The following is a 25,980-nucleotide window of genomic DNA, read 5'->3' on the forward strand; positions in this document are numbered from 1 at the left end:
CCTCCAAATCCTCCAGCCTAATGCCTGCCACAGTCGTGACTCCGCTCTCACTGGTGCCATATTGCTTGATCATGTCAGATGTCATAACATCATTTATAAATATATCTAGGCTAAATCTATTTTTTTTTTTAAATAACGTGCACATGATTTTGGGCAGGATAGCTTCTAAGTCCCATAATAAGGAGGCTCGTGAGTTTCCTCACAAGACAGATGTAGGCTGGTGAGATAATTAAAGTCATGGCCTTTTGATAACGTTGCGAACTCAAGACCCATGACGCCGAAAGAATAAAACTGGTTGACGACTAGAATAGAGTCTTCTCCTGCAGATTGCCGAACAATACAGCTATCTTTCGGGACGTTGACAAACCGTGCACAAAGACCAAACGCAAAACCCGCGTGGATAGAATTGCCTAGTCTTCGCGTCATAGTGCTGTAACTTATCGATTGGTTCGCCATTGTGTAATGAGGAGGCGTATAAAGTGGAGTCACTTAGAAGAGTGCCCAAGTTATCGGGAGTGCGGCTGTAGCATAGTTCGTCTGAACTCTACTTGAAACAACTTTTGGTAGACAGCAAATTGTTTCAAAATGCAGTGCTGTGCAAAATACTGGGGATTTCTCGTCTCCAGGTCAGTCAATCGCCTCGCGCGCTCAACAAATCGTCAACAGTTTGAAAGACTGCTTATTCGGAACCACCATGTTTTTGAACCTATTTGCGGATTACGGACATCTGTGGTTTTCCAGTCGAGAAAAATTGAGAGAATTTTGCCAAGGCATGACGACTTTGCTGAGAGACATATAGGACCAGGTGAAAAGGAAAAAAAGGAGATGCTGAGTAGTATTGGGCTTGAGGTAGGCAAAATCTGACTGATTAAGCATACCTGTAAACTAAAACGCATTTTAAATAGTTCATGTTGATGTGTTCTTTTGACGTTGTCTATTCTATTATTAGGTCTATTATTAGATTGGGGCCAAAATAATCTCCAAGCCTACACAATTGTCATCTGCAAGGTGCTCCAGGCTGGCTATAGGCTAACAGGGAAATTCGTGTTTTGTAATGTTGTGATTGCAGTCCATTGAGGAGTTGATAGAAAAGACCCTTCCAGCGTCTATCCGCTTGCAGAGAGCTATGAAAATGGATGACCCCATCTGTAAGTTTGTCTATCTTTCTGTTGCAATAGGAGCACGTGTTAATGTTGTGCATTCCTTATTTGTGTAAGGTGTTCGGCATACATGAACGCTTGGCTCCTGAATGTGAAGCTAATGGTACACGATCCAGCTTTACGTACATGCAGATTCAATTTGAGAATGAAAAGTAGCCTAGGTTGCGTGATTGGTTGTTTCTTAAATATGGTAGGCTACACTATTTGTGTGAAATAGGTTTAACGTTCATCATATCAAGCTATTAATAATCAGCTGTATAATCCCTCAACAACTATGTGCACGATGGGTTATGTCAGAGATTCATTGTGCGAGGATTGCGCTGTAAATTTCCTTTGAACATATTTGGAGTTGTTTTTGAGAAAGTCCGCTTTCAGCACCAATCTCTTGCCGGGAACGGAACTTGCCAATAGGATGACTATGAGAGTGTAAAGTTCAGCCTTGAGTTCCCGTCTCAAGGCCAGTTTAATCTGGTTGGGACATTGCCTACGCCTTTAGCATTAACAGTGCAACTTTGCATACTAAGATATTGGAGCTATTGTTCTTATGATTTAAGCGTAAATCGGAAGAGCCCCGATGTCACTTTTGGAACAATAAAATGCACTGCGTTGGCAATACTAATAATAAATAATCACCATCATCATCATCATCATCATCATCATAGCAATAGCCTAATAGAAACAACAATAATGGTTATAATAGCCTAACTTATGTCAGCTTGATAAATCTAATGGCGAAAACACTAGTTAATTTATCTTGGCAAGAATACTCATTCATTTGAATGTCCCAAATACTCTTATGGATCTTGCGACGATAATGATTTAAAACGCGCTTACTTGAAGCTGCCCACTTATTTAGCCATTCGCAACCATGCACTTAGCCTACTAGTGGAATGAAATTGAATTGTGTAGGCTATATAATATTGTATGTTGTGATTAGTAGTTAGATAATCAGTGAGAGTTTATAGCATGCATATAGATAACCCTTAATTAAGCTCAAAGAGATGCGTAAGCAAGAGTTTATCTGTGTTGGTCTATCTGAACTAGATAGCGCTGCCTTTTCTGGCTGACTGTACAGCTCTGAATCGCTGATGTAGTCATGCAGAAAGCCAAACTGTGACTACAAATGGGAGGCCATGCTGAAATGTGCTTGCTTAGCCTTCTTGAGTGGAGCTGGCAAAGATGGCAGTTGTTCCGTGCTATAAAAAACACATTCGGCAGATTTTTCTGCCTAATAATCTAGCCCTTTTCACGCAGTCAGTACAAAATGCTTTACAAAAATGAAAAAGTGACCAATACAATATTTACATCAAAAAGACAATGTTAGACTATGTACACAAACAATATGGAATAAGAGTATGCTAAACCTTAATAGAATATATAGGCCTATGATAAATGAAACGGATAAAATGACATGAAGGAAAATAAATCAGGTAGGCTACAGGGGGAAATCCTTACCTAAAAAGCTTTTTTGTAAAAGTGTTTGAAAGCTATATTTCAAAGCAGATATTGATGGAGATTATTTAATATAGGCTAATGTGGGGTGGGGTCCTTTGTAAGTTATTTATAGAATAATAACATTCTAAAACTCAGTGGCCAAAAATGGTGTAAAGTGTTCCATTTCTCTGTGTCCTTTAATGTAACATTGATCTGATTTTGGAAATGTTCCTAAGTTGATTATAATTGTACTGGACAAGATTTTAAAGTCTGAGTCTAACATTATCTCTACATTACTGGAAGCAAGTTTGGTATTCGGGGCTAAATTACCAAGAAATGAACAAGAAAGTATAACAACTTTTTCAGGGTCAATGAAAAGGTCTTCTGTTTTGTCTTAATTTGTCTGAGTTGTATAGTCCATGGGCATTGTAATGATTAATATAAGAATTGCCCAGATGAGGACGTAATACCTGATGATTGTAGGCTTTCAGACATTTAGAAGCCTGTTAAGTGGGTCATGTCAATCATAATCTTATTGTCTTATCTTATTCTACTTTAATAATGGTATATGACCTTTGTGGCTTTCTGTGCAGATTGCGTTCTCTAAAGTGATTTTATTTTCTTCTAACACAAGTTCATACCGGTTCCTTTTCATTTTGTGTAACAGAATATTAGTTGCAACCTCCACTTTGAATTATGTAGGCAGGGTAGTAATTTCAATTAGGTCATTTGAAAGGTATTGTCAACATGATTTAAGATTTAGCCATATTTGTATTTTCTTTTTGTATTCTCAGAGTGAATAGTTTCCACTGTAAAATGAAATGTCCTTCAAGGGTATTTGCTCTAACAGCAATATTACAGGTGCATTTTTATGTTCCATGCAGAACTCCATTTGATGTAACTTTTATTACACTGTACTCGACAGGTGAAAATGAAATTCTTGAGTCTCTTCAGAAGATTGCATCCAAGAACAAGTTATGGAGGTCTTATATTGGCATGGGCTATTATAATTGCGCCGTACCACCAGTGATTCAGAGAAATCTGCTGGAAAACTCAGGATGGTTGGTGCCTAATAATTTATCATGTCATTTTCCTGTTATGATATTATGCTGTAGTTTATTGATGTGCATAGCAGACATATGGTTCATGTAGCTGAATATTGACTGTGAATGGAGGAAGAAATCCTGGATGTATTAATAGACCTGAGCGCGTCAGGAAGTACCCCATTCCTTTCGATGGCTGATGCTGGGCTAGCCACTTAAGCCAAAACTCTACTGAATTGGCTGCAGACATATTTAAAAACGGCATCCCATGGGTGTTTAATTCTTGTTACATTTTCATTAATAAGCCAGTTAGGTGCTGCATTACAGTTAGCCACAAATGATGTCATCCATGTGGAGAACAACCATGTTCTCATGGTTGTTCTCCACATGGATCATGAGAACAACCACCAATCCACTTAGACAACATACTTTTGTGTTTGCTAGCACTTTAAAGTTGTCTAATAATAAACTACTACAATGTTGCCTTGAAAGGGAAGAGCCAATGGCATATTCTTGTCTTTCTATTCATGTCACACTAACGTGGTAATAACATTTAAGCTTTCCTTCCAATGAATAGACTTGCATAATAAAACGCTGTATCCTCCATTTTAATGAATTTTCATAAATCGCTTTTTAAAATGGGTTTCCAAGTGATTTCGGTGGAACTGTAATTGGGTTATTGTTATTTGAAAACAACAGGACTGCAACAAAATACAGAGATATAGCGTTTTCGAACCAAACTCTTCACATATAACATAGTTGGGTAATGTTAAAGCTGTCACCGCAGTAGGGCAAACACCTACACCAGCCCTGTACAGCCAATGGCTGCTTCTATAGTTTTTTGTAGTTTAAGTTTCATTATTGATTTCAATATTTACTTGACATTACGTGAAAATTATAACTTCACATTTTGTTGGTAGGTCATCTTTGCAATGTTTTATATCAAAACCCCTAAAAAAGCAAGGAACATCCGCACACTACCCCGCCCCCCCCCCCCCCCCCCCCCCCCACACACACACACACCATAGGCAACGCCTCGAGTCTCACGCTCCTCATCAGACCAAATATTTTGCAGTGTTACTTTTTTATCCAGCATCTTTTGGATGTGCGCATGTTATGTTGGTTTGGATTTATATCGAAACCCCTACTCATGGCACCTTTTAGACATTGCTGGTATTAAATATCAAGGTGTTATTACTTGTCTTTACTGTTATTGAGTCACATAATACACAACAGTATCAAAGGCCAGGATGTTCCTATGTAGTGTTGGAAAAAGAAATGTGAATTTTCATGAAAGTAGAGCTTTCCGTAGCCTAGTTGTCTTAACAATATTGTGTCTTTACACTTCTAGTATGACTAAGAGTTGTCCATGACCAGTTATCAAGTTTTTTTTTTAATCCTTCAACAGATGGATTGATTAATTTGATTAAGACTCCATATAATGTGTGCTGCTTGTTGCATATATGTGGTCTTTATTTTATTTCATTTGGTAGTCTGTAACAGTGGTATACCACCATTAGCTTGCCATTCTGAGACTTCAAATCATGACCAACTCTCAGTGGACATTTTGGAGATTTCAGTTTTTGTCCTTTGTCTTGAAGGGTGACTCAGTACACACCCTACCAGCCAGAGGTTGCGCAAGGGCGCCTAGAAAGCTTACTGAACTACCAGACCATGGTGTGTGACCTAACTGGATTAGCGGTAGCTAATGCCTCTCTCCTAGATGAGGGTACAGCTGCTGCAGAGGCCATGCAGCTCTGTCACAGGTCAGTAGACAAAAGTGATATTTTCTGCAGTTGTGATTGGGCTCAAGTTTAATGCACAGGTCTGATATGCTATTATGTCCGCCCACTAGACAAAATAAAAGGAGGACTTTCTATATTGACCCACGCTGCCACCCACAGACTATTGCAGTTGTTCAGACTCGAGCAAAGTAAGTTGTTGAGGGCTTCAAAGTTTCAGATTAAGGTCACTGTTATGTAACTGCTCTTCATTAACTTCATCAATTTTTCATATGGAACATACTAGTTACATAGGTGTGAATACTGTACTGAAACTACCCCATGAGATGGACTTCAGTGGGAAGGATGTGAGCGGTGTTCTCTTCCAGTACCCAGACACAGAGGGCCGTGTTGAAGACTTCACTGCTTTAGTTGATCGAGCACATAAGGGTGGAGTAAGTGCGGCATGTTTAAAGAGTTTCTAAGCAAATGCTTTGATGCTGTACTTGTAGCCATTTTTCAGTTTCTGGACACTTACTATATAAAAAGTCTTGATAATGTTCTTCATATGTGACTCAATGTGCAGTATGAGTTGTACTGCTCAATTGTAAATATGTAATTTTTAAATCTCTTAAGGCCCTGGCATGTTGTGCCACAGATCTATTAGCCCTCTGTGTTCTGCGACCACCTGGGGAATTTGGGGTGGATGTGGCCCTGGGAAGTGCTCAGCGGTTTGGAGTCCCTCTTTGTTATGGTGGGCCTCATGCAGCCTTTTTCTCGGTCAAAGAAAACCTTGTTCGCATGATGCCTGGCAGGATGGTGGGCGTGACGAGGTGGGAACACTTCAAATTGTCTGTTGTAATCATCTATGGCAAATCACTGTCCAATATGTCAGTCAGTATTGTGATTCTGCATGAAACATGAAATTACTCTTAAAAATCATTGTATTTTTCTACAAGATACAACATGATTGTATTTTGCCATCTAGCTATCTCTTGCACTCAAGCATATTTCACAGGAATAGATCAACTTTATTTACTCTAACATGCCTCAAATTCAGATCTGGAATTCAATGTCGAGTGCATTGTAGATTTAACGTTGCATGCTGGCATATAACTTTTTAGATGTTTTGTTGGTTGCTTTAAACAGAAGATTAAATAATTGTAATAGTTTACCTGTTACAATATGTTACAATACCCTATACTTCAATGGTTATTGAAAGTATATATGGATCCCCCATAGCCAATGGATCTAGGGATATGTAGTGAGTACAGCTCCCTACCCAGCACCACCTCCTTGCTAGCATGTCCACTTCCTTTGTCCATGGTGGCAGATTCTGAGTCCAGTACAAGAATGTGCTTCTCAACAAGTTTCCTAGTGTGAATTTATTAATTATGTGAAACTAGTGTTTGATTGTGTTGAAACAGTCGAAGCAGTGAATGGTGAAATGCTTTTTGGCGTACCTGACCAATCGAACAGTGTGCATTTTAATACATAGAAGAGGAGACATCCGAGCCTTGCAGACATAGATAGATACAGTAGATGGATAGATAGACACTTTTATTCATCCCCACAGGGGAATTTCAGATGTCCAGCAGCAGTGTGTTGTCTACCAACAAGCATTCTTGGTGTAATACTCATAAAAACCCTGATGACAACAATAAAATAGTCACAAAACAAGCTACTATCATTAGTAGTAAATAATTAATGCTCTTCAAACAGGTCTGTTGTGTAGTCTTATGGCGGCCGGAACAAATGACGAACAGACACAGGATCAATATGTATTTAGTAAAATGGTATTGTCTGTTGGATTTTTGACAATTGACATCAAAACCACAGGATATTGAACCACAGGATATTGTGGGTTTAGTGAGAAATGCCCGCATGCACCATTTACAATACTGACCAAATTATTTCTAATTTTGATCCTTTTCAGAGATGCTGCTGGTAAGGAAGTCTATCGTTTGGCTCTGCAGACCAGAGAACAGCATATTCGGAGAGACAAGGCAACTAGTAACATCTGTACAGCTCAGGTGGGTCAATCAATAATGCAATTTACTGTTTCCAGTACGATGTTTTTATTTTTAATGAGATCCAATTTTATATATTCTCAGGCTCTTCTTGCTAACATGGCTGCTATGTTTGCTGTGTACCATGGACCGCAAGGTCTGCGGCACATTGCTGAGAGGACACACAATGCTACCTTGATCCTGTCTGAAGGTATGCTGGCTATTAAATGATTAACTGGTATCTAATGGTACAATTGACATTATTTTCACAGCTTACTTGTAAATTCTTTGTTGTTTAAGGGCTAAAGCGTGCAGGTCACAAACTACAGCATGAAATGTTCTTCGACACCTTAAAAATCCACTGTAGTGTGGCTGCCAAAGACATCTTGGAAAGAGCAGTTCAGCGCGAGATCAATTTACGAGTTTACAGTGAAGAAGTGGTGAGCCAGCATTTTCACCAAAAATGTTACATTAGCCGTTATTTGTGTTTTAAAGCAACACCAAAGAGTTTTTTGTACCTTAAAATAATGTTTCCAAAATCGTTTCAGTGGTTAATCAACTCGTAACAGGGTGAACGGCACTTCTGCATTCGCTTCGCGGCCCTCTATCGGCTATAACTGCACTATGTAAGTTTGCCAGATCAGGGAGCGGATCTGTAGTTCGATGGAATGAGACATAAGAAACTACAAATTTGACTTGCATCTGATGTCGCAATACATCGTACTTTCATAAAATGCAACATATTCTGCCTTGTCTGACATCGTTATTTGCAAAGCCAGTGCTGGATAAACAAATAGAGTGCGTGCAACAGAGGAAAAGTTCTTTGGTGTTGCTTTAACATGTTTTATTGTAAGATTTCACTTATTAGTAATTTTCTATACACCATAGCTTGGAGTTTCCCTGGATGAGACGGTGACTGAAAGGGATTTGGATGATCTTCTTTGGGTGTTTGGCTGTGAATCTTCAGCTGTATGTTTTAAATGCCTTAATTACACATTTTACAACAGACACAAATTACAACATAAATAAATTACAACAGAATCAAAACACAGAGAATCATGGTTTAACTTTTCTTGCCCAAGGAACTCATTGCTGAGAAAATGAGTGGACTAATGAAGGGACTTCTGGGAAGTCCTTTCAAGAGGACCAGCAAGTACCTCAACCATCTTGTGTTTAACAGGTTTGAAAGAAATGTCATACAGTAAAAATGTCACAGCTACGAATTAAGTTTGTAGAGTGTTAAATTTAGACTGGATTGACCTTGAAAACATTATGATAAATTAAATGAAGACAAAAACAAAATTCATGTCAGTTCTAAATAAAATGAGTAGATGATAAAATGAGTAGATAATAGTTTGTCATCCATGAACATGTACATTACACAAAGTGAAAGTGGCACAAAGATGAGATGGGGAATGTCTGCCTGTTGGCACCAGGGAACGCTGATTATGAACGGAATTGCTGATAAATGTGTTCTTTATTTTACAGTTACCACTCTGAGACCAATATTGTGAGATATATGAAGCGTCTAGAGAACAAAGACATTTCTCTTGTGCATAGTATGATTCCACTTGTGAGTGGGTACATAAATTATATTTATATGCATTTATTTTTAGGTTAACTGATTTTTGTCAATGAAAACATTTTTTCCATTCTATTTCATTATAGGGGTCTTGTACAATGAAATTGAACAGCTCATCAGAACTGATGGTGAGGGGAGCGTTTTTTTTTCTTTTTTTTTTTTTTTTTTTTTTTTTTCTACATCTTGTACATAATGATGTGATTTCAAAAACATTATTACATTACATTAAGTTTACCTCATGTTTATGTTTACCTCATTTATTGCCTAATATCAATAGCCAATCACTTGGAGAGAATTTGCAAATATCCACCCGTTTGTACCACTGAACCAAGCTGAAGGTTATCAACAGCTGTTCCGTCAGCTGGAGAAAGATCTTTGTGAGATTACTGGCTATGACAAGATCTCATTTCAACCCAACAGGCAAGGCCTTGATTTGTGCGATGATTAAGTATCGGCTGGCATTATATCATATTGCATAATTCTTTTAGTATGCCCTCACTAAATGTATAGAAACAGTGTGTCGATAGTTTCTTAACAATATTGGTGTACTTTTTCCTGACCTTTGTACTAATCTTTGTACTTAGGGATAGGCTGAGTCTTCATCCTGATTTCTATATGTACTGTTTTGTAGTGGTGCTCAAGGAGAATATGCTGGCCTTGCTGCCATCAAAGCCTATCTAAATTCCAAAGGGGAGTCACATAGGACGGTAAGTAGTCCATCAGTCCAGGCTGTTTTTCTACCCTTTGTCCAATGGTAAAAGCAACAACATGAATAGCCCAGGATATTGGCTATTTATTGGAAAATTTATATCTCAATTTCTGTAGGAGTAGAACTGCTAGATTTAAGGCTTTGGGCTACAGTATGCTCTCTGCTCCGTACCCACTGGCCACCATTATACTTTCAGATGGAGAACTACAGAACAGTAGCAGTAGTTGTAACAAAGCAAGGGAAAGTCACACCTTTGGCCATGGGACAACAAAGCAGCTAAAATCCATGGGTGCTAACATCTGTAAAGAGAATTCTGTCAATGAACTAATAACAGTGAGAATGATTTAGCAACAATGTCCATGAAGTTTGTGAGTTTGGACCATACCAATACAAAATGTACAAAATCTTAATCATACTGGAGAAGAAATTTGTTTTAAAGTCAAAGTTCTTACACTTACCCTTATTCTATTAGTATTCTGTAAATTAAAAACTGTGTCTTGGCACTAAACTGATTCAGAATTGAATTGAGAATGACTCACTTAAATTCTGTTCAATTCTCATGATTTGTATCAAAGGAAGTAGCTTGAACTACTTATACACATGACATTCCATTAACAGGAAATGTTTTCACCTAGCAATGAATGTTAAAAGCTCTATTCATAGAACAAATAATTAAGTTTGATTTATTGTAACCTTCATTTTGTGGAACGTGATTGAACAAGACTCCAGTTCCCAGAATGCTCTACTTCAACCAAGTGTACAAAATGGTTGCCAAACAATTTGAGGTGGACATTTGTTTGAAAGCTTATTTTCTACACAGTTTGGTGGTCTAAGCTGGACTTTGTTTATAGATTTAACACATTCTTTTGTGTGAGTGCAATTTCTTTGAATTGCCATGAAGTTAATTACTCTTCCTGTCATTCCAATTCAACTTTATTCAATTTTGACACACACACATAAATCCTTCAGCATCTTAACATGCTCATTCACTAGGTGCAACACCCAACCAGTTCCGTGTACACAGGTACACTACTAAAATGATAGCTGCTACAAATGAATGAGCTGGCTAAAGAGCCTTCTGTGCATAAATCGAATTCTGAGAATAAACAAAAAATTATACAAGGACAAGACAGATTGACTTTGGAATCATAGACAAGCAGGTATTTCATAATAACACTGGTACTATGAACTGAAATGGTAATAAATGTATACATTCTTTTACAGTTACCAGTTACCACTTAGGCACCATAATGTGCTCTAGACATACAGTTGTGTAGGAAAAAGTGAATGAAGTGCAAAATCTTTATAATAGTTTTTATAACCATGTTTTAGTTTTAATGGAAACATTCCACATTCAATTCCTACGGAGCCCCTAAGGGGACATGAGCAGAATGAAAGTTTCATGTGCGCACGTGAAAGTTTTATGCAAAAAGGTTTTGCGTGCGCATGAAACTTTCATGTGCTCACCTAAAACTTTCATGTGCGCACATGAAAGTTTCACGTGAGCACATGAAACTAAACTTTCGATTTTTTTATTTTATTTATTTATTTATTTTTTTTTGCTCATGTCCCCTTAGGGGCTCCGTAAATTCCAAATCAAGATATTAACAAATTATTTATCAAGTCCACATTTTTCTTTGCTTCCTGAAAGTTAATTTGTTAATCATTTGATTTTTAATTGAATGTGGAAGGTTTCCATTACATTTGAAATATTGAAATAATAACTAATTCTTAAGATGTTGCACTTTATTAACTTAAGGGGAACTATGCAGTTTTTTAGCTTAATTTACCTTAACTTAACAGCTTTGGAGTCATTGTAATGGCCATATTACTTTTTCTGGGTTAAATGGTATATAATTATATCTGGGTTATAATCTGCATAATTACTAGTAGCTAAACATATTTAGTCATTTGAATACTTCATATTGATTTTTAAACTATTACACTTAGGCATATCTTTAATGTGGTGTGTAGGTCTAATTGAGTGCACATTGGTTGTTGGTGTGTATGTCGTCTATTCACAGCAGTAGACCTGCATCACCGTATAAAACATTACCAAAATATGTAACATGACCTATCTAGACTAGGCCTATATTTAACAAATACAGTAAAACTTCAAATAATAGCCCATGCTTTTATTTACCAAAATTGCTGAACTGCACCAGCTTGTATTTGAGACGGGCTTCTATAATGAGAAAGAAATTGAATTCCTTTCACACACAACTTTTCCTCTGCAAAGATTGGAAATATTATCGAATTCATTATTTCAAACCCACTGAATGCTTTCCCATAACCTATTACTAGGCTATCCAGTGATGGGCTACAATTGCGGATCATTCATTTAGTGTTGATGTTCATTGAGTGTTAGAGATAACAGACATAACACGGAGAGCCAGAACTGATGAAAAAGAACGTGTGTGAACCTTTTTGTTTTGTTGCCAGCGTAATAAATCCGTAGCCTAGGGTATAGGCTTAGCATCGGCCTATCCTTGTCATAACAAGATGCAATATTTTGTTTAATATGCAAATTTGAAAACAAAATGGGATGAATTTAACGATGTAGGATAGCATAGGCCTAGTCCATATATAAAAAAAATGTTTTAAACAATTTGGACCTCCTGGTAGTCTTAATGCCATCTAATCAGAACTTTAACATGCACGATCTGCACCATAGAACTGGTTTAAATAGACTATCTGGCTGGTTTTAGGAGATAAAGTATAACCTGAAAATAAAAACAGACCAGGCCTCTATTTTTTATTTATCCAAACCTGTAACCACACAAGGCATGTAGACAGGCTTCTATTTGGGACTCAGCTTTAATTTAAAGTTTTACGGTATGTAACAAACACAATGTAGCAATACTTACAGATATCTGAACGCACACAATGGAAACATTGGAACGTTTATAACTTTGATAAAGTCGTTATAAATCAGAATATGCTGTGTGACATGTAAACGGTAATATGAACGTAATATGAACGTAGCAACATATATTATACTAACATATATTAATTCGTACATATACATTTTTAAAAATACGTTGTCATATAAGATGAAGTAATTCAGTTTTGAAATCAACCTGCAAGTTGCTCTTCAAGAGGATAAGCGGCAGATTAATCAACTATGAAAATGGATCATTAGTTGCGGCCCCAGTCCTTTTGGTCAGCTGATTTTTGATGTTGTTCTCAGGTATGCCTGATCCCTAAATCAGCCCATGGTACTAATCCTGCAAGTGCCCAGATGGCTGGTATGAAGGTTCAGGTGGTAGAGGTGGATAAAGATGGAAGCATTGATGTGGCTCACTTGAAGGCCATGGTAAGATATCCAAAGTTCCTTTTCAAATTGTGACTATAATGGAAATATGATATGAGTGTAAGTTATTGTACAATATAAAACACAAGTGTTTTAGTAGTAAAAGTTAGTATAACCACGCAATAGTGTTTTGATCAGACTTCAGTAGTGGTGAGTAGACAAGGCACCCTCATTCAAGTTGGATGAATGGCATCTACAGTGCCTATAAAAAGTATTCGGTTACACTTTACTTGACAGTAGCAACATAAGAGTGACATGACACTGTCATAAACAAGTCATAAATATTTATGACATAACTCTTCTATCATTAAGTGACATTTGGTTTTTGTCGTAACAAGTTAGGGCTAGGATTAGGGTTAGGGTTCATGTGTCATGACAGTGTCATATGTTCATGACGGTGTCATGTCACTCTTATGTTGTTACTGTCAAGTAAAGTGTTACCAAATATCCATCCCTTGGATCTTTTCCCATTTTATTGCTTTTATAAATTAAATCATGGTCAATATAATTTGGATTTTGTTGACAAGAATTTACACAAAAAACTCAACTGTCAAAGTGAAAACATATCTACAAAGTAATGTTGATTAATAGAAGTGATTGCATAAATATTCATTCCCTTCAAGTCAGTATTTAGTAGATGCACCTTTGGCCACAATCACAGCACAGAGTCTGTCTGGATCTCAGTTAGGCTTGCACATCTGGATACTGCAATTTTACTCCATTTTTCTTTGCTGCTCCACCATGTGGGCATACTATTCAGATGTTTGGCCTGTGTTTTTGTAGTTAACTAGGTCAACGTCTAAGAAAACAGTGTTATTGCAAAAAGGGAAATGGTAACATAAAACCTTACCCAACATATCTTCAGTTTAGCTTTTATCAGATACAGTGAAAGCTTAGTACTCATCATAGGTGATAGAAGCCATTTATGTAACCATAGAATAGCGTAGATAATGGTACCTACATACTTCAGTGACTACATTAGCATCTAATAAAAACATTTTATTATGTAAAATTGATATCTACTATACAAATGTTCTGTCTTTTTTCTGAGCTGTACATATTTGACTTGATGGGCTATGAGTAAAGCAACAAACTTTTGTGTTATGGGTAGAGATTCTTGCGTTCTGTTTGTGTAAAACTTTGATTAGGTGAGGCTGTAGCCAACAATGATGAAACCTTGCTATAACCAACATCGCTTGCAGCTAGGGGAATGTCGGCCCTATTTTCCCCTCATCAATCCCCACAATGACAAGCAAGCAGAAATGCATTTCTTAGAAAAGGGAAAATCACAAGGATGTAAGAATTTACATTTACTTCGTACTTATAGTAAGAGTCAAGTCTATTTGGGTATGACTCAACAAGATTGACACACCTAGATTTGGGGAGCTTTGGACCATGTTTGCAATAATGAAAAAATCACATACTGATTCATAAGCTTTGGCTTTGCATTACATACAATTTACTCTTAATCTACAAGTTGGTATTTGACAAAAGCATTGCTAAAGTCGCATAGTGATTATGAGCAGTGAGCAGTTGCCTGGTCCCAACCGCTGAAAAACACCCCCACAGCATGATGCTGAGAGATATGTATAGGCATCTCTGCTACATTTCAAGTCTCAAAGCAAAGAGAATTCTCGTCAATGTCATTTTATTTACTATACATTAAAATGTACACTTAATAATAATAATAATAATAATAATAATAATAATATGGAATCCACTATCTTGATTCTTCTTGAGTTGGACAACAGTAAGTTTTTCAGATTTTCTTTCTCATTTTTCCCCCCCATAGACTTGAATGGCTGTGATGTCATAATGGCCTAAAGCCAGCTGCACTCGTTAAGCTCCCAGAGTAGTTCCCGGGCTAATTGGAACACTGGCACAGGTGTCACCTGTGAATCAAACTGTCTCGGCTTCTAATGCATACAATCTGGTGCACTCTAAAACTACACATCCTGTTTAAGTGTTTCCCTTGTGTCAATAAAAGTCACAGCCGTATCTCATGCTTTGTGCATTATATCTCCAGAACGGTTTGACGCATATGCTTAAAATTTGGTACAAGTGTTTGTATGGACTCAAAGATGAAGTGAGTTGATGTTGGAGGTCAAAGGTCAAGTCAATGAACACTCTAAGTGCGATATCTCAAGAATGCCTTGACATACATGCCTGAAATTTGGTATGAGTATTTGTATGGATTCAAAGATGAAGTGAATTGATGTTGGAGGTCAAATGGCAAGGTCAAAAACATCTTGAATGTTATATCTCAAGAACGCCTTGACACACAAGGTCTTTTGGTACGAGGGTTTGTATGAACTCAAAGATTAAGTGATTTAATGTTTTTATTTTTCCAGGAATTTCCCCACCAACATTAAGCCAGCAGCTTTCCATCCACTATTGTAATTCCTCTGGCATTACATTCTAGTTAATATATTTATTTTCCCTTAGGTGGACAAACACAAGTCTAAATTAGCTGCCATGATGATCACATATCCTTCCACTAATGGTGTGTTTGAAGAGAATGTCAGGGAAGTGTGTGAGCTCATTCACCAGAATGGTGGCCAGGTGTATTTGGATGGTGCGAACATGAATGCTCAGGTAAGGTACTTTACTTCTAGTTTATCAGAAAAAAATATCCTTTAACTTGAAAACACTAAGCATTTTCTGAATATGTGAAAATATCTTGTACAAAATATCTTGTTGTTCAGGTAGGTTTATGCCGCCCTGGGGATTATGGATCCGATGTGTCTCATCTCAACCTTCATAAAACCTTCTGTATTCCTCACGGTGGTGGAGGCCCAGGAATGGGACCTATTGGAGTGTCAGTGAATTACCATTCTTCTTTCCGATGTTCAAGTCTAAGTTTTAAGTTTAAGTATTCCTTAAATATGGGCTTTGGTGTATATTGATTTCTTTAGTATGACTTCCACAGGAAGGAACATCTGGCACCTTTTCTACCCAGTCACCCTGTGGTGCCTATGACATCAGGTGATACTGTAAGCTCTTTGGGGACAATAAGTGCTGCTCCATGGGGTTCAAGTGCCATCTTGCCAATATCATGGGCATATATAAAGGTAAACATGTAATTTAAAAAAAAAAATGTTTTTATTATATCACAATAATAACATTGTTACTAACAGTGTAATTCTGAAACCCTTAATAAATTTGTTTACACCTAGATGTAGCCAAAATGTGGTCATAGACTACAGAGAATGTACTGTTCTTTTCTATTAGATGATGGGTGCCAGAGGTCTGATGCATGCTACAGAGGTGGCCATTCTTAATGCTAACTACATGGCAAAGAGATTAGAAAGCCATTACAAGGTGCTGTTCAGGGGATTAAGAGGTAAACCAGATGCTCTACCGTAACCCATTTTATGAAGTGTGGAACAGAAAATGTTTTGTCCTGTTCGCAAAAATACTGACACTTTTCTTTTACGTTCTTCAACTTCTTTTAGGGTTTGTTGCTCATGAATTCATTTTGGATGTTCGACCATTCAAAAAGACTGCAAATATTGAGGCTGTGGATGTGGCGAAAAGACTGCAAGATTATGGTATGAACACTGCGTACCATGGTTTGCTGTTCAATTCTCAAGTTGCTGCCATGCATTTCTGCAGACATTGAAACATTCAGCCAACTGTCCTTCACTCCCAGTACACTGACTTTTGCCCTCTGAACAGTGATAAGATATAAAGTAGACTTTGATACAGTTTTTAACCCTGTGAGCTCTATGTAAAACCTAGAATCTGACAGAGAATAAGTGCTGTTTTTAAAATGGACTAGGCCAAGATGGGCAAGGAAATCAATAGATTCATCAATCAAGAATCAATAAATTGAAACTAGAAAATGTAATTCCGAGGAATTACCAGTGCATGAAAATGCAAGTCATAGTTGATGACTACTGACAGTTTGAATGGCTGACCAGTTAAACAGTTGGATAGTTTAAATTTGTAAATTATTTAATAGTGAATTAATAGATGTGCATCAGTAGACAATTTAATGGATGTTGATAGACAGATAGTTTAATGGGTGAAGTGAGGAAGAGAAAAGTAAGCTATTTAGTTCAATGGAGAGAGAATAGGTTCCATTGAAGTTGCTGCAGTCAGTGAGATAGCACAGGTGCAGTTGATTGCATTCTAAGTCGTTATAGCCCTTGGAATGTGCCTTATATCCTTGTAGAATGGAGAGACACAGGCTACGTTTACACGACATTTCACCCTCTCCGTTTTCAAAAATAACATTGTGCACACCTGTCAGTTTTCAGAAAAGTTTTCCTTTACACTAACCCGGGTATATGCCTTCAAGAGCATGCCAAACCTGTCGGTGGCAGTTCAAGGAGAAGCTCAATCCCACGTTAGCCAATCAGAATCCCGAAAATACCAACAACAGCAATGAATCACTTCCTCTTTCTGTTCTGAAATGACTAAAAATCTCCGCCTCGTCACATAAGTCTCTGTTTGTACCTCTTTAGACGCAAACGAACAGAGTTTTTCCAAAAAAAACGATCAGCTCGGAGTTTGCGGGGGGATAAAACCTCCGGTTGCGTCTAAATGACAGGGTCAAACGCAGAAAAACCTCACCGGTTGCATCGTTTTCATTGTCGTCTAAACAGGGCCACAGAGGGAGTTGGCCTAGCTGAGCAGAAAGCAGTTGATACAGGTGTCAGTTTAATTGGCTCTGTGAGGGGGCCTAGTTGAGCAGCTGTCAGTTGGTACAGGTGTTAATCAGTTTGATAAGCCCATTGTGATGTCATAGTGCCAATGCGAAGTCTATGGGGAAAAATAAGCTTGATTTACGTTAATATCTCAAAGTATAAAGTTTGCATTTCTCGAGTGTCCTTTTCAAGACCTACGTTACAAGGTTTGAATGAAGTTTCTAAGTTAAACGGTTGAAGCTGAATTAGACGCAGAAATTTGGTGGGAAGAATAACTAGAAAATGTAATTTCGAGGAAATTACCTGTGCATGAAAATGCAAAACATATATAATGCAAACAAACTTTTGTTTGGTATGGGCAGAGGAAACCGTTAGCGAGGGGCAGAGGAAACAATTGGTGGGAGTCATAGTTGATGACAACTGACAGTTGAAATGGCTGAACAGTTAAATAGTTGAGTAGTTTAAATAGTTAAATTGGTTAATAGTGAATTATAGTAGTGAGGACTTATTTTGAAACCGTTGTGGGCAGAGAAAACGGTTGAAAAGGATCTGTAGTGTTAAGAGAGCCAGATTGTGTGAATGGTTTGAAGAAGATGGATGCATAGAAAGTTGGATGGAATGTGCCTTTATATCCTTGTAGAATGGAGAGGCACAGAGAGAGTTAAGCATAACGTTGTTGATACAGGTGCAATCAGTTAAATTGGCTCTTTGAGGGGGCCTAGTTGAGCAACTGGCAGTTGAGTGCAAATCAATTTAATTAGCCCTTTGTGATGTCATAGTGCCAATGCAAAGTCTATGGGGAAAAATAAGCTTGTTTTTTGTAAATATCTCAAAGTATAAAGTTTACAAAAGTGAAATACATTGCCCAAGTGTCCTTTTCAACACCTACGTTACAGAGTTTGAACGAAGTTTCTACGTTAAATGGTTAAAGCTGAATTCAATTGGTTAGAAGAAGAAGAAAAAGAAGACTACTTTGGATAACAGAACAGTGCATTTTCATGCACTGTAATTAAATCAATACTAAGGCCAGCCTTAACCAATTTGACTCTTAAAGTACTAGTAATAACGTATAATAAGTACTAGTAATAACATACTAGTAATAACGTATAAGTACTAGTAATAACGTATATTCGGGTGATTCCAGTTTTGCGGTGCCATTTTGGCTTCATAACTTCATAATTAAAAAATATTTTAATTAACAAACACTTTTCAATAATATAGCCTAACAGGGTGGAACTTCCTCAAGCAGGGTTCCTCAAGCAGGCGTGATGCATAAAACACTAAAACTAAAGGTGAGAGTTGGAGCTTGCCCAGAGACTTTCTAATGAAGAGACACAGCATTTAAATAATCTCCCATAAATGTATGGGATTAGTTTGTAACGCAAACATGGCAGTCTACACATCGTCTTCACATATTTCGCCCCTTCCACCGCCAAAAGTTATGTGATGTGAATACATCGTGCCAATCATGTGTTGTAATCTCGCAGCTGGAGTGAGGTTGGTGTTGTGAAGCCTTCCACACACACACAGTTCTGCCAGAAATATATGCCCGCTAAAATGCGTCGCAATATGGCCAATAGGGACTTGCCTTAAAGGACTTTGGCTTACCTCAGTTTTCAAGCTGAATTTCAGTAGGTCATTTAAAGACCGTCAGACAAGTCCAGGAAGTGACATCAAATCCAGAAGTAATTACCAACTTGTTTTCTTTTACAGTTTATGGAAAAAGTAGTCACATTAGGTAGAAGCTTTTTATTATTATTCATAGTTCACAATTATTTATTAAATAATCAATTGCGCCTGACCACGTGATTTTCCAGTCAACTGGGAGTAGCTCGAAAAGACGTGACTCACACATAGGGACTTAAGGCAGATATTGCACAGAATTTTGGTTAATGGTTTAAATGTCTCTCCTATTCGTGAACATGATGACTGACGGAGTAAATTATTATGATGTTTTATAAACCATTGTGGCCATACATTTGACTCCCTCATTATATCACATAAATTAAGTGTTTTCTGTAGGCTAGGCTACTGTGTGACATTGGTTTACACTAGGCTACAGCAAAAATTTAACAAGTAGACTATCAACACCGTTTTCAGTACCACTGTTGCAGAAATCACATACAAGACTGGAATCACTCATTCACATTGAAGTAGAATTTGTTTTCTCCTAGTGATGCACCGATGTGAAAATTGTGGCCGATACCGATAACCGATATTAATTTTGCTGTTATGGCCGATACCGATATTTACCGATGTCGATATATCTGTATAGAAAACACATTCTTATGATAATGAAATAAAGAGCTATTTTCCAAAATGGAAATATTTTTTTTAAATAACGTTTCAATAGCCTACCTTAGAACACCAGAGGATTACAATATAATAGAATATATCTGTATTATTTTATATCCTGATATAAAAAGAGAGAATACTGAATGTCTGATATTTATGACAGCACTTTATGCAGATTAGCCTATAGGTATGGCACACTATAGGCCTACTATTTATATTACAACTCTCCCTCTTTAATTCAGCAGTGTGGTTGAAGCCTGGAAATATTGTAAACAAAGTAGCATAGTAGCATAGTTGGCTAGCTTTTCATAGTCTACTGATTGGACTGTTCAGTTTCCCCATGTGTGTTTAAGTTTAAAGGTAATACTTGTTCTCCTTGGTACAGGCACTTTTGGGAAACATTGGTATTGAGATGATCAGTCAACTTGAAATCAAGAGTTTTAAACAAATATGTGCAGCATGCTAATGTTGCTAAGCAGATTTAATAGTAATTTAGCTAGTCGTCTTCTATGAGTTCTTGCTTTCACGATTGTAATGTTTTATTTGGATTGCGTTGGCCGAGTCGCGCGTGTCCATTGAGTGAGCGAGAGAGAGCGGGGCAAAGAGAGGGGTGTTGTAAAATGGTGTTGCGGCTCCTTTAAGAGAGCTCCGTGTGTGTGTGGGAAGCTGGGAAGGAGGGAGATAGAGTGAGGAAGTGTATGCATGCGACTGGAGCAGAGAGTGTGGAAGTTCAAGTTGGAGTCTGTACACAGTGTGAGCGGTGTTACTGTCCGAAATAAAACTCCATAAAGTTCAGCTCGTGTATTTTGCTCATCAGAAATGGGACCGTGACCCCGACGTTATTTTATCTTATAACATCGGCCCTCGAATAACGAATCCCCTGCGTTTCTGACTACGGTCTGAAACAAAGCAGGAAAGGTTAACAGGGGGTTTATACTGTTTGGTAAAGTCTACAATGAAAGCAACGTAGGCTACCGCCAAGTAAAGCGGGAGATGTGTGTTGTTTATGCGGCCGCGTAAGCTGCAAAGCACTGCTAGACACTAGAAAGGGTGTGTCGGTTCTGCCTTTTCACACCGCGACACAGGTTTGTGGATATGAGTGTTGCGATTTCAGTTTTGAATCGCATATTGTTACAGCCCTATTCAATTCCTATTACGACCATATAATTACATTCTGCCTGATACACAGTTATATTTAGCCTACCGCGAGAGATGTGCTAGGCGTGACATGACATGCAAGCCAGCCATCAACTTGACTGCAAGCAACGCGAGCAGCGCGATACAACGCAACTTTTTTAAATAACTTTTGTCAGATGCTGCAGTGTCTTCTTTCTGTCAGTCTTGTTGCCCTGCTATTTTAAATAAGAAATATGATGCAATAGAAGGGCATATTTAACGGATTCAGTGTAGACAGATAACACGCTTGGATCGCTACACACACGTCAAATACACAGGAATGATTATCGGCTTGTTCACATCGGCCCTATTTTGACATCGGACCGATACCGATGTGTAAAAAAATGACCATATCGGCCGATATTATATCGGCGGCCGATATATCGTGCATCACTATTTTCTCCACAAACCAAATCAACAACCAAATAATTTTAATTTTAGTATTAAAAGTGGCACCTAAGCCTGGGACAGCTTAGAGAGGTAGAATTCCTTTCAACAGCTTCTAAGACCTATTCACAAACAATTGGAAAAGCTGTTTCATCATGCCAGGTCACAATGTTTAAACCAAATTAAATTGATTTAGCCTGACTTAAAGTAACACATTTTTCTTTTTTTCCCCTCTACCATAACATTATCACCTTTCTTTGTTTAATCTCAATAAACAGTGAGATTAGAATAATGCTTAAACATACGATAATTAAATTATAGTGTCTTTGTTTGTCCACAGGTTTTCATGCTCCTACTATGTCATGGCCTGTAGCTGGCACTCTGATGATTGAACCCACAGAGTCTGAGGATAAGGCAGAGATGGACCGGTTCTGTGATGCCTTAATGGCCATAAGACAGGAAATAGCAGACATTGAAGAGGGCAGAATGGACTCTCGAATCAACCCACTCAAGGTCAAACCAGCCTAGCATTTTGTAACAATGTGGCACAAAGGGTTTACAGCATTTTTTTCATCCCTAGATTGTATACAAAGCTTTCTTTTTAGACAACTTCTTCTAGACATTTCTGCTGCTCAAAACACTTCACAAACACATTTTCACATTTGAAATGTTCTTTTTGTAAACATCACACCTTATATCTACTATTCAGATGGCGCCACATTCCCTAGCATGTATAGCATCATCCACATGGGACAGACCCTATTCCAGAGAGTATGCTGCTTTCCCTATGGTAAGTCTTATCGTGGATCATGTTACCCCTCAGCTTATTCTATTGCTATTGAGATTAATATGCATTGTCTGTCACATGAAATCAGTCACCTCGACTGACAAACGCCTATAATTTTTTTTACAGCCATTTGTGAGACCTGAAACGAAATTTTGGCCAACAATTTCAAGGATCGATGACATCTATGGTGACCAGCATTTAGTCTGCACCTGCCCACCAATGGACACATATGAATCCCCTTATGAGGAAAGGGCTTCATCCTAGAGTCATTTGGGATCACACACCCACACATTCCTTTCAAATATATTTTTTATAAGTGTGTTGTGCAGTCTCCATGTTCTACTTTTGATAAAGAGAACTTGATTTAAAAAAATAACTTAACTTTTAAGTTTTACTCTGCATGTATATATGATGAATGGTTCTCAACCCTTCCCCTGAAGTCAAAAATGACTACCGTAAAACTTCAAATAAAAGCTGAGTTCCAAATAGACAGTCTCTTTTACACGCCTGGTGTGGCTACAGGTTTGGATAAATAAAGGCCAGTAAAGCGATTTTGGAATGTAAAATCCCAGGCTATTATTTGAAGTTATACGGGAATATACATTTCACATACTCATTCACATAGCTTATAAAAAGATATAAGTTTTTTTAGCCTAATCTCAAGTAATTTAGCTTCCTTCAAGTACAACCTGTAAAAATAAATAAGAAATCTGACAAAATGATGGAGAAATTGTCCTACCTCTGTCCTTTTGAGATTTATTCCTATAAAGAATCCCTCTCTATAAACGTAAGCTTATTTAAGCTACTTGAACATCTTTTCCCCACTTATTCCATTGAAGTTCCTGAAATTTATGGAATGATTTTGTGACAAAATGAAATAAATAAATGAAATATGAAAAATACATAAAAGATTAAATAAATAAATAAAAGATTAAAATAAATACTATATATTGACATTGACATTCCATATCGGAGGCTGGAATTTCCAAATATCCGATGTGGCATGAAGGCCCTATTAGTCCAGTGTGGTTCACAGGTAGTCGACACTCATAGCTGTCAACATTGAGCATTGAAAATAAGGGAGATTTCCTGGGTTTCTAATCCAAAATTAGGGTTGGGCACCGAAACACGGTTCTAATATGGCACCGGTGCCGACGCACACGGTAGTAACTGCATCGAATAACAACGTGGATTTCGGTGCCTCGTTTCAGTGCTTAAATAGCGTTTTTTTTTTTTTTTTTTTTTACGAGGCATCATTGCATGTCATGCGCCATCTCTAACGTCTTGCTCTGACAGCAACACATCCAGATACAGTTAGCTAACATAAACACTGGATGTATAAACCAGAGGGGTGCACACATTGGCGAGTAGACAGTGTTTGACGGCTTGCGTGAGCCAAAGTAGCTTACTTTAAAGCGATATCGCGAGCTCCTGTCAAAATCTAACTACACACAAGCAAAAGGCTATGAAACAACATCAACAGTAGCCTTTACGTTACACAATATCCCTGCTAATGCGCTAACTGACATTTTAAATGTTATCAGCAAAGTTGTAAGGGGAAAACTTTATTTCATGGTGTGTTCTAAACAACATAATGACATGATATTAATCTTTCATGTGCATGAGGCCCATATAGCATCACAATGAATATGAATATCACGTTAAAAGTTAGCTGGCAAAAACATAAATTTGTAGGTTACATACCTGATGTCACTGAGCTGTTAAAGAGGCTACGAAACCATCTCCGTACATTATCGCTAATTAAACTCCGCTGACTGGTGTTAGCGCATAGCCATAGTTGCTGTTAAAATGCCTACTAGGCTAGCGCTGGGAATCTAAACACTTCAATACCGACATGTAGCCGAACACACTGAATTAACTGGAAAGTGAGTCCCTGTTAGATTTAGCTTGCTTGCAAATGCTGTTGTCCATGACCTCGCAGTTCTATGGCAAGCGGTTTTTACATACCGCCTACACTGGGTAAACTTGAAAGCAGAGCTTACCATTGTGTGTGCATGCATGGCAAGCTGTTTTAACATTTCAATGTATTATTCGTAGGAGCGATGAGATATTGATAGTAAATTGAATATAACAGTTCAATTTCATGTTCAAATTTGTCTTATCAATAAAAAAAGCAATTCATGCTTTAGACCATTTTATTTAAAACATTTTTAAAACAAAGTACCGGTTCAGGCACCGGCACCATTTTAAAAGTATCGATTTAGCACTGGTATCGGATAAAACCCAAATGATGCCCAACCCTATCCAAAATAAGGGGAAAATGTCAACATTCGTCCCCCAACGTTGGAAGGGTTGCAGTACTAGTCTTTCACATTTGCAAGCTCGTGCATTGGTCAGCTAATAATGTAGCCAACAAAGTAGGCCTACTTTATTCACGCCTAACAACAGCCTATATTAATTTGGTTAACTTTATACAGCCCTAAAAAGGCTAACGTTCTGTAATCGATGCCCCTGTGCACTGTCATTCTCTCTCCTGCGTAAATAAAATTTGTGCGTTCCAAGTAGCCTAGTACGTAATTCTTCTTAATAAAGTTGAAGAAATGCATTTCATTATTTTAGAGAAAAATATAAATAGCCTGTCATGCAGTTTATGGATATAAATAGCCTGTCATGCAGTTTATGGGCTACAGTGCAGAGTTGGGAAGTCATGGTAGGCCAATTTGGAGTGAATATACAAACGGGGAATTTTTCTCTACTAGCCGAGTAGCCTGATGGTAGTACACACAGTGAGTACGACCGTACACTATGAAGGTGACACTGAATCGTGCACTCAGGACAACCACGTCATCTTAAATAGGCTCACTCTAAGGTCGCCTTCAAGCAAGCAAAACGATGCTTTGAAAACATCTGTTTTGCTAGAAGGGCAAGGGGGCAACAGGACAACAGTACTGACTGGTCCGATGGTAGAGCTAATGTTATGAGATTGTTAAAATACGAGATATTTTACGGGAAAATATTAAAACGGGAAGACAGCGGGAAAAAGGTAAAAAATGTGAGAAACTCTGAAAAAACGGGAGGGTTGACAGCTATGGACACTGGATTACTTCCAGAACTATCGTGTTTTTTAGCCAGCAACCAATCAGCGGCAAGGTCCTGCCTAGGTCCCGCCTTGATCGGTGACTGACATACTTATTTATTTCATGGCGCATTACAAGACCTTATGCAAATGTAAATGTTGATATGTGTATTATTACAGTGCATGAAAATGCACTGTTCTGTTATCCGAAGTCTTCTTATTATTATTATTATTACAGCACTATATTGTTATTTAGTGCTGGGCGGTATACCAGTTCACACCGTATACCGGTGTATATTTTCGTTATGATATGAATTTTTAATATACCGCCATATTGGTGTATTTGATTACACAACGTTTGGAACGCTGCGCCGCACGACAGTGTTTCAGACAGGACTTTCTTCACATGCATGCATGGTGCCAATGCGAGACATAGTGAGGGTAAACACAAAACACAATAAGTTTTTCCCCTGAAGTATGACCCTTAAGGCTTAATTTCTCCTTAGGTAGGGGGTTTATTTAAGGGTGTTGCACAGAATACCTTAAATTGTTTCTTTAGATAAGAAAACATGTTAAGGGATACTGCATTGAAAGGGATTTACCGTCACGAAAATTCTATTTAGATTGTTTAACAGCTGTAACTAGCTGGCTAGTAGGTGATGTTAGTTAGCAACC

The 25,980-nt window shown here is 37.8% G+C and overlaps 1 protein-coding gene and 2 long non-coding RNA genes across 3 annotated transcripts; 2 read left to right on the forward strand and 1 right to left on the reverse strand.

Moving 5' to 3' along the window:
- Positions 1 to 477: 477 nt before the first annotated feature.
- gldc (glycine dehydrogenase (decarboxylating)) lies at positions 478 to 23,011 on the forward strand. The gene is made up of 25 exons (XM_042101378.1): positions 478 to 849; positions 1,070 to 1,148; positions 3,520 to 3,655; positions 5,239 to 5,403; positions 5,493 to 5,570; positions 5,666 to 5,813; positions 5,995 to 6,191; positions 7,295 to 7,391; positions 7,473 to 7,578; positions 7,668 to 7,807; positions 8,256 to 8,336; positions 8,450 to 8,547; positions 8,856 to 8,940; positions 9,036 to 9,077; positions 9,227 to 9,369; positions 9,581 to 9,656; positions 12,849 to 12,974; positions 15,417 to 15,566; positions 15,677 to 15,789; positions 15,901 to 16,042; positions 16,203 to 16,314; positions 16,427 to 16,522; positions 21,822 to 21,994; positions 22,191 to 22,271; positions 22,395 to 23,011. Exons 1-25 carry the CDS (start codon positions 586 to 588, stop codon positions 22,530 to 22,532), a joined length of 3,066 nt encoding a protein of 1,021 aa, XP_041957312.1. The 5' UTR covers positions 478 to 585; the 3' UTR covers positions 22,533 to 23,011.
- LOC121715601 lies at positions 12,457 to 24,013 on the reverse strand. Its single transcript, XR_006033646.1, has 2 exons — positions 23,973 to 24,013; positions 12,457 to 13,007 (listed from the first exon to the last, which is right to left on the reverse strand). It is a non-coding gene; the product is annotated as an uncharacterized LOC121715601 (long non-coding RNA).
- On the forward strand, positions 16,530 to 17,790 carry LOC121715604. The gene is made up of 2 exons (XR_006033650.1): positions 16,530 to 17,112; positions 17,636 to 17,790. It is a non-coding gene; the product is annotated as an uncharacterized LOC121715604 (long non-coding RNA).
- Positions 24,014 to 25,980: the final 1,967 nt, after the last annotated feature.

The sequence above is a fragment of the Alosa sapidissima genome, chromosome 8 (genome assembly GCF_018492685.1).
Source record: "Alosa sapidissima isolate fAloSap1 chromosome 8, fAloSap1.pri, whole genome shotgun sequence".
Lineage (NCBI taxonomy): Eukaryota > Metazoa > Chordata > Actinopteri > Clupeiformes > Clupeidae > Alosa > Alosa sapidissima.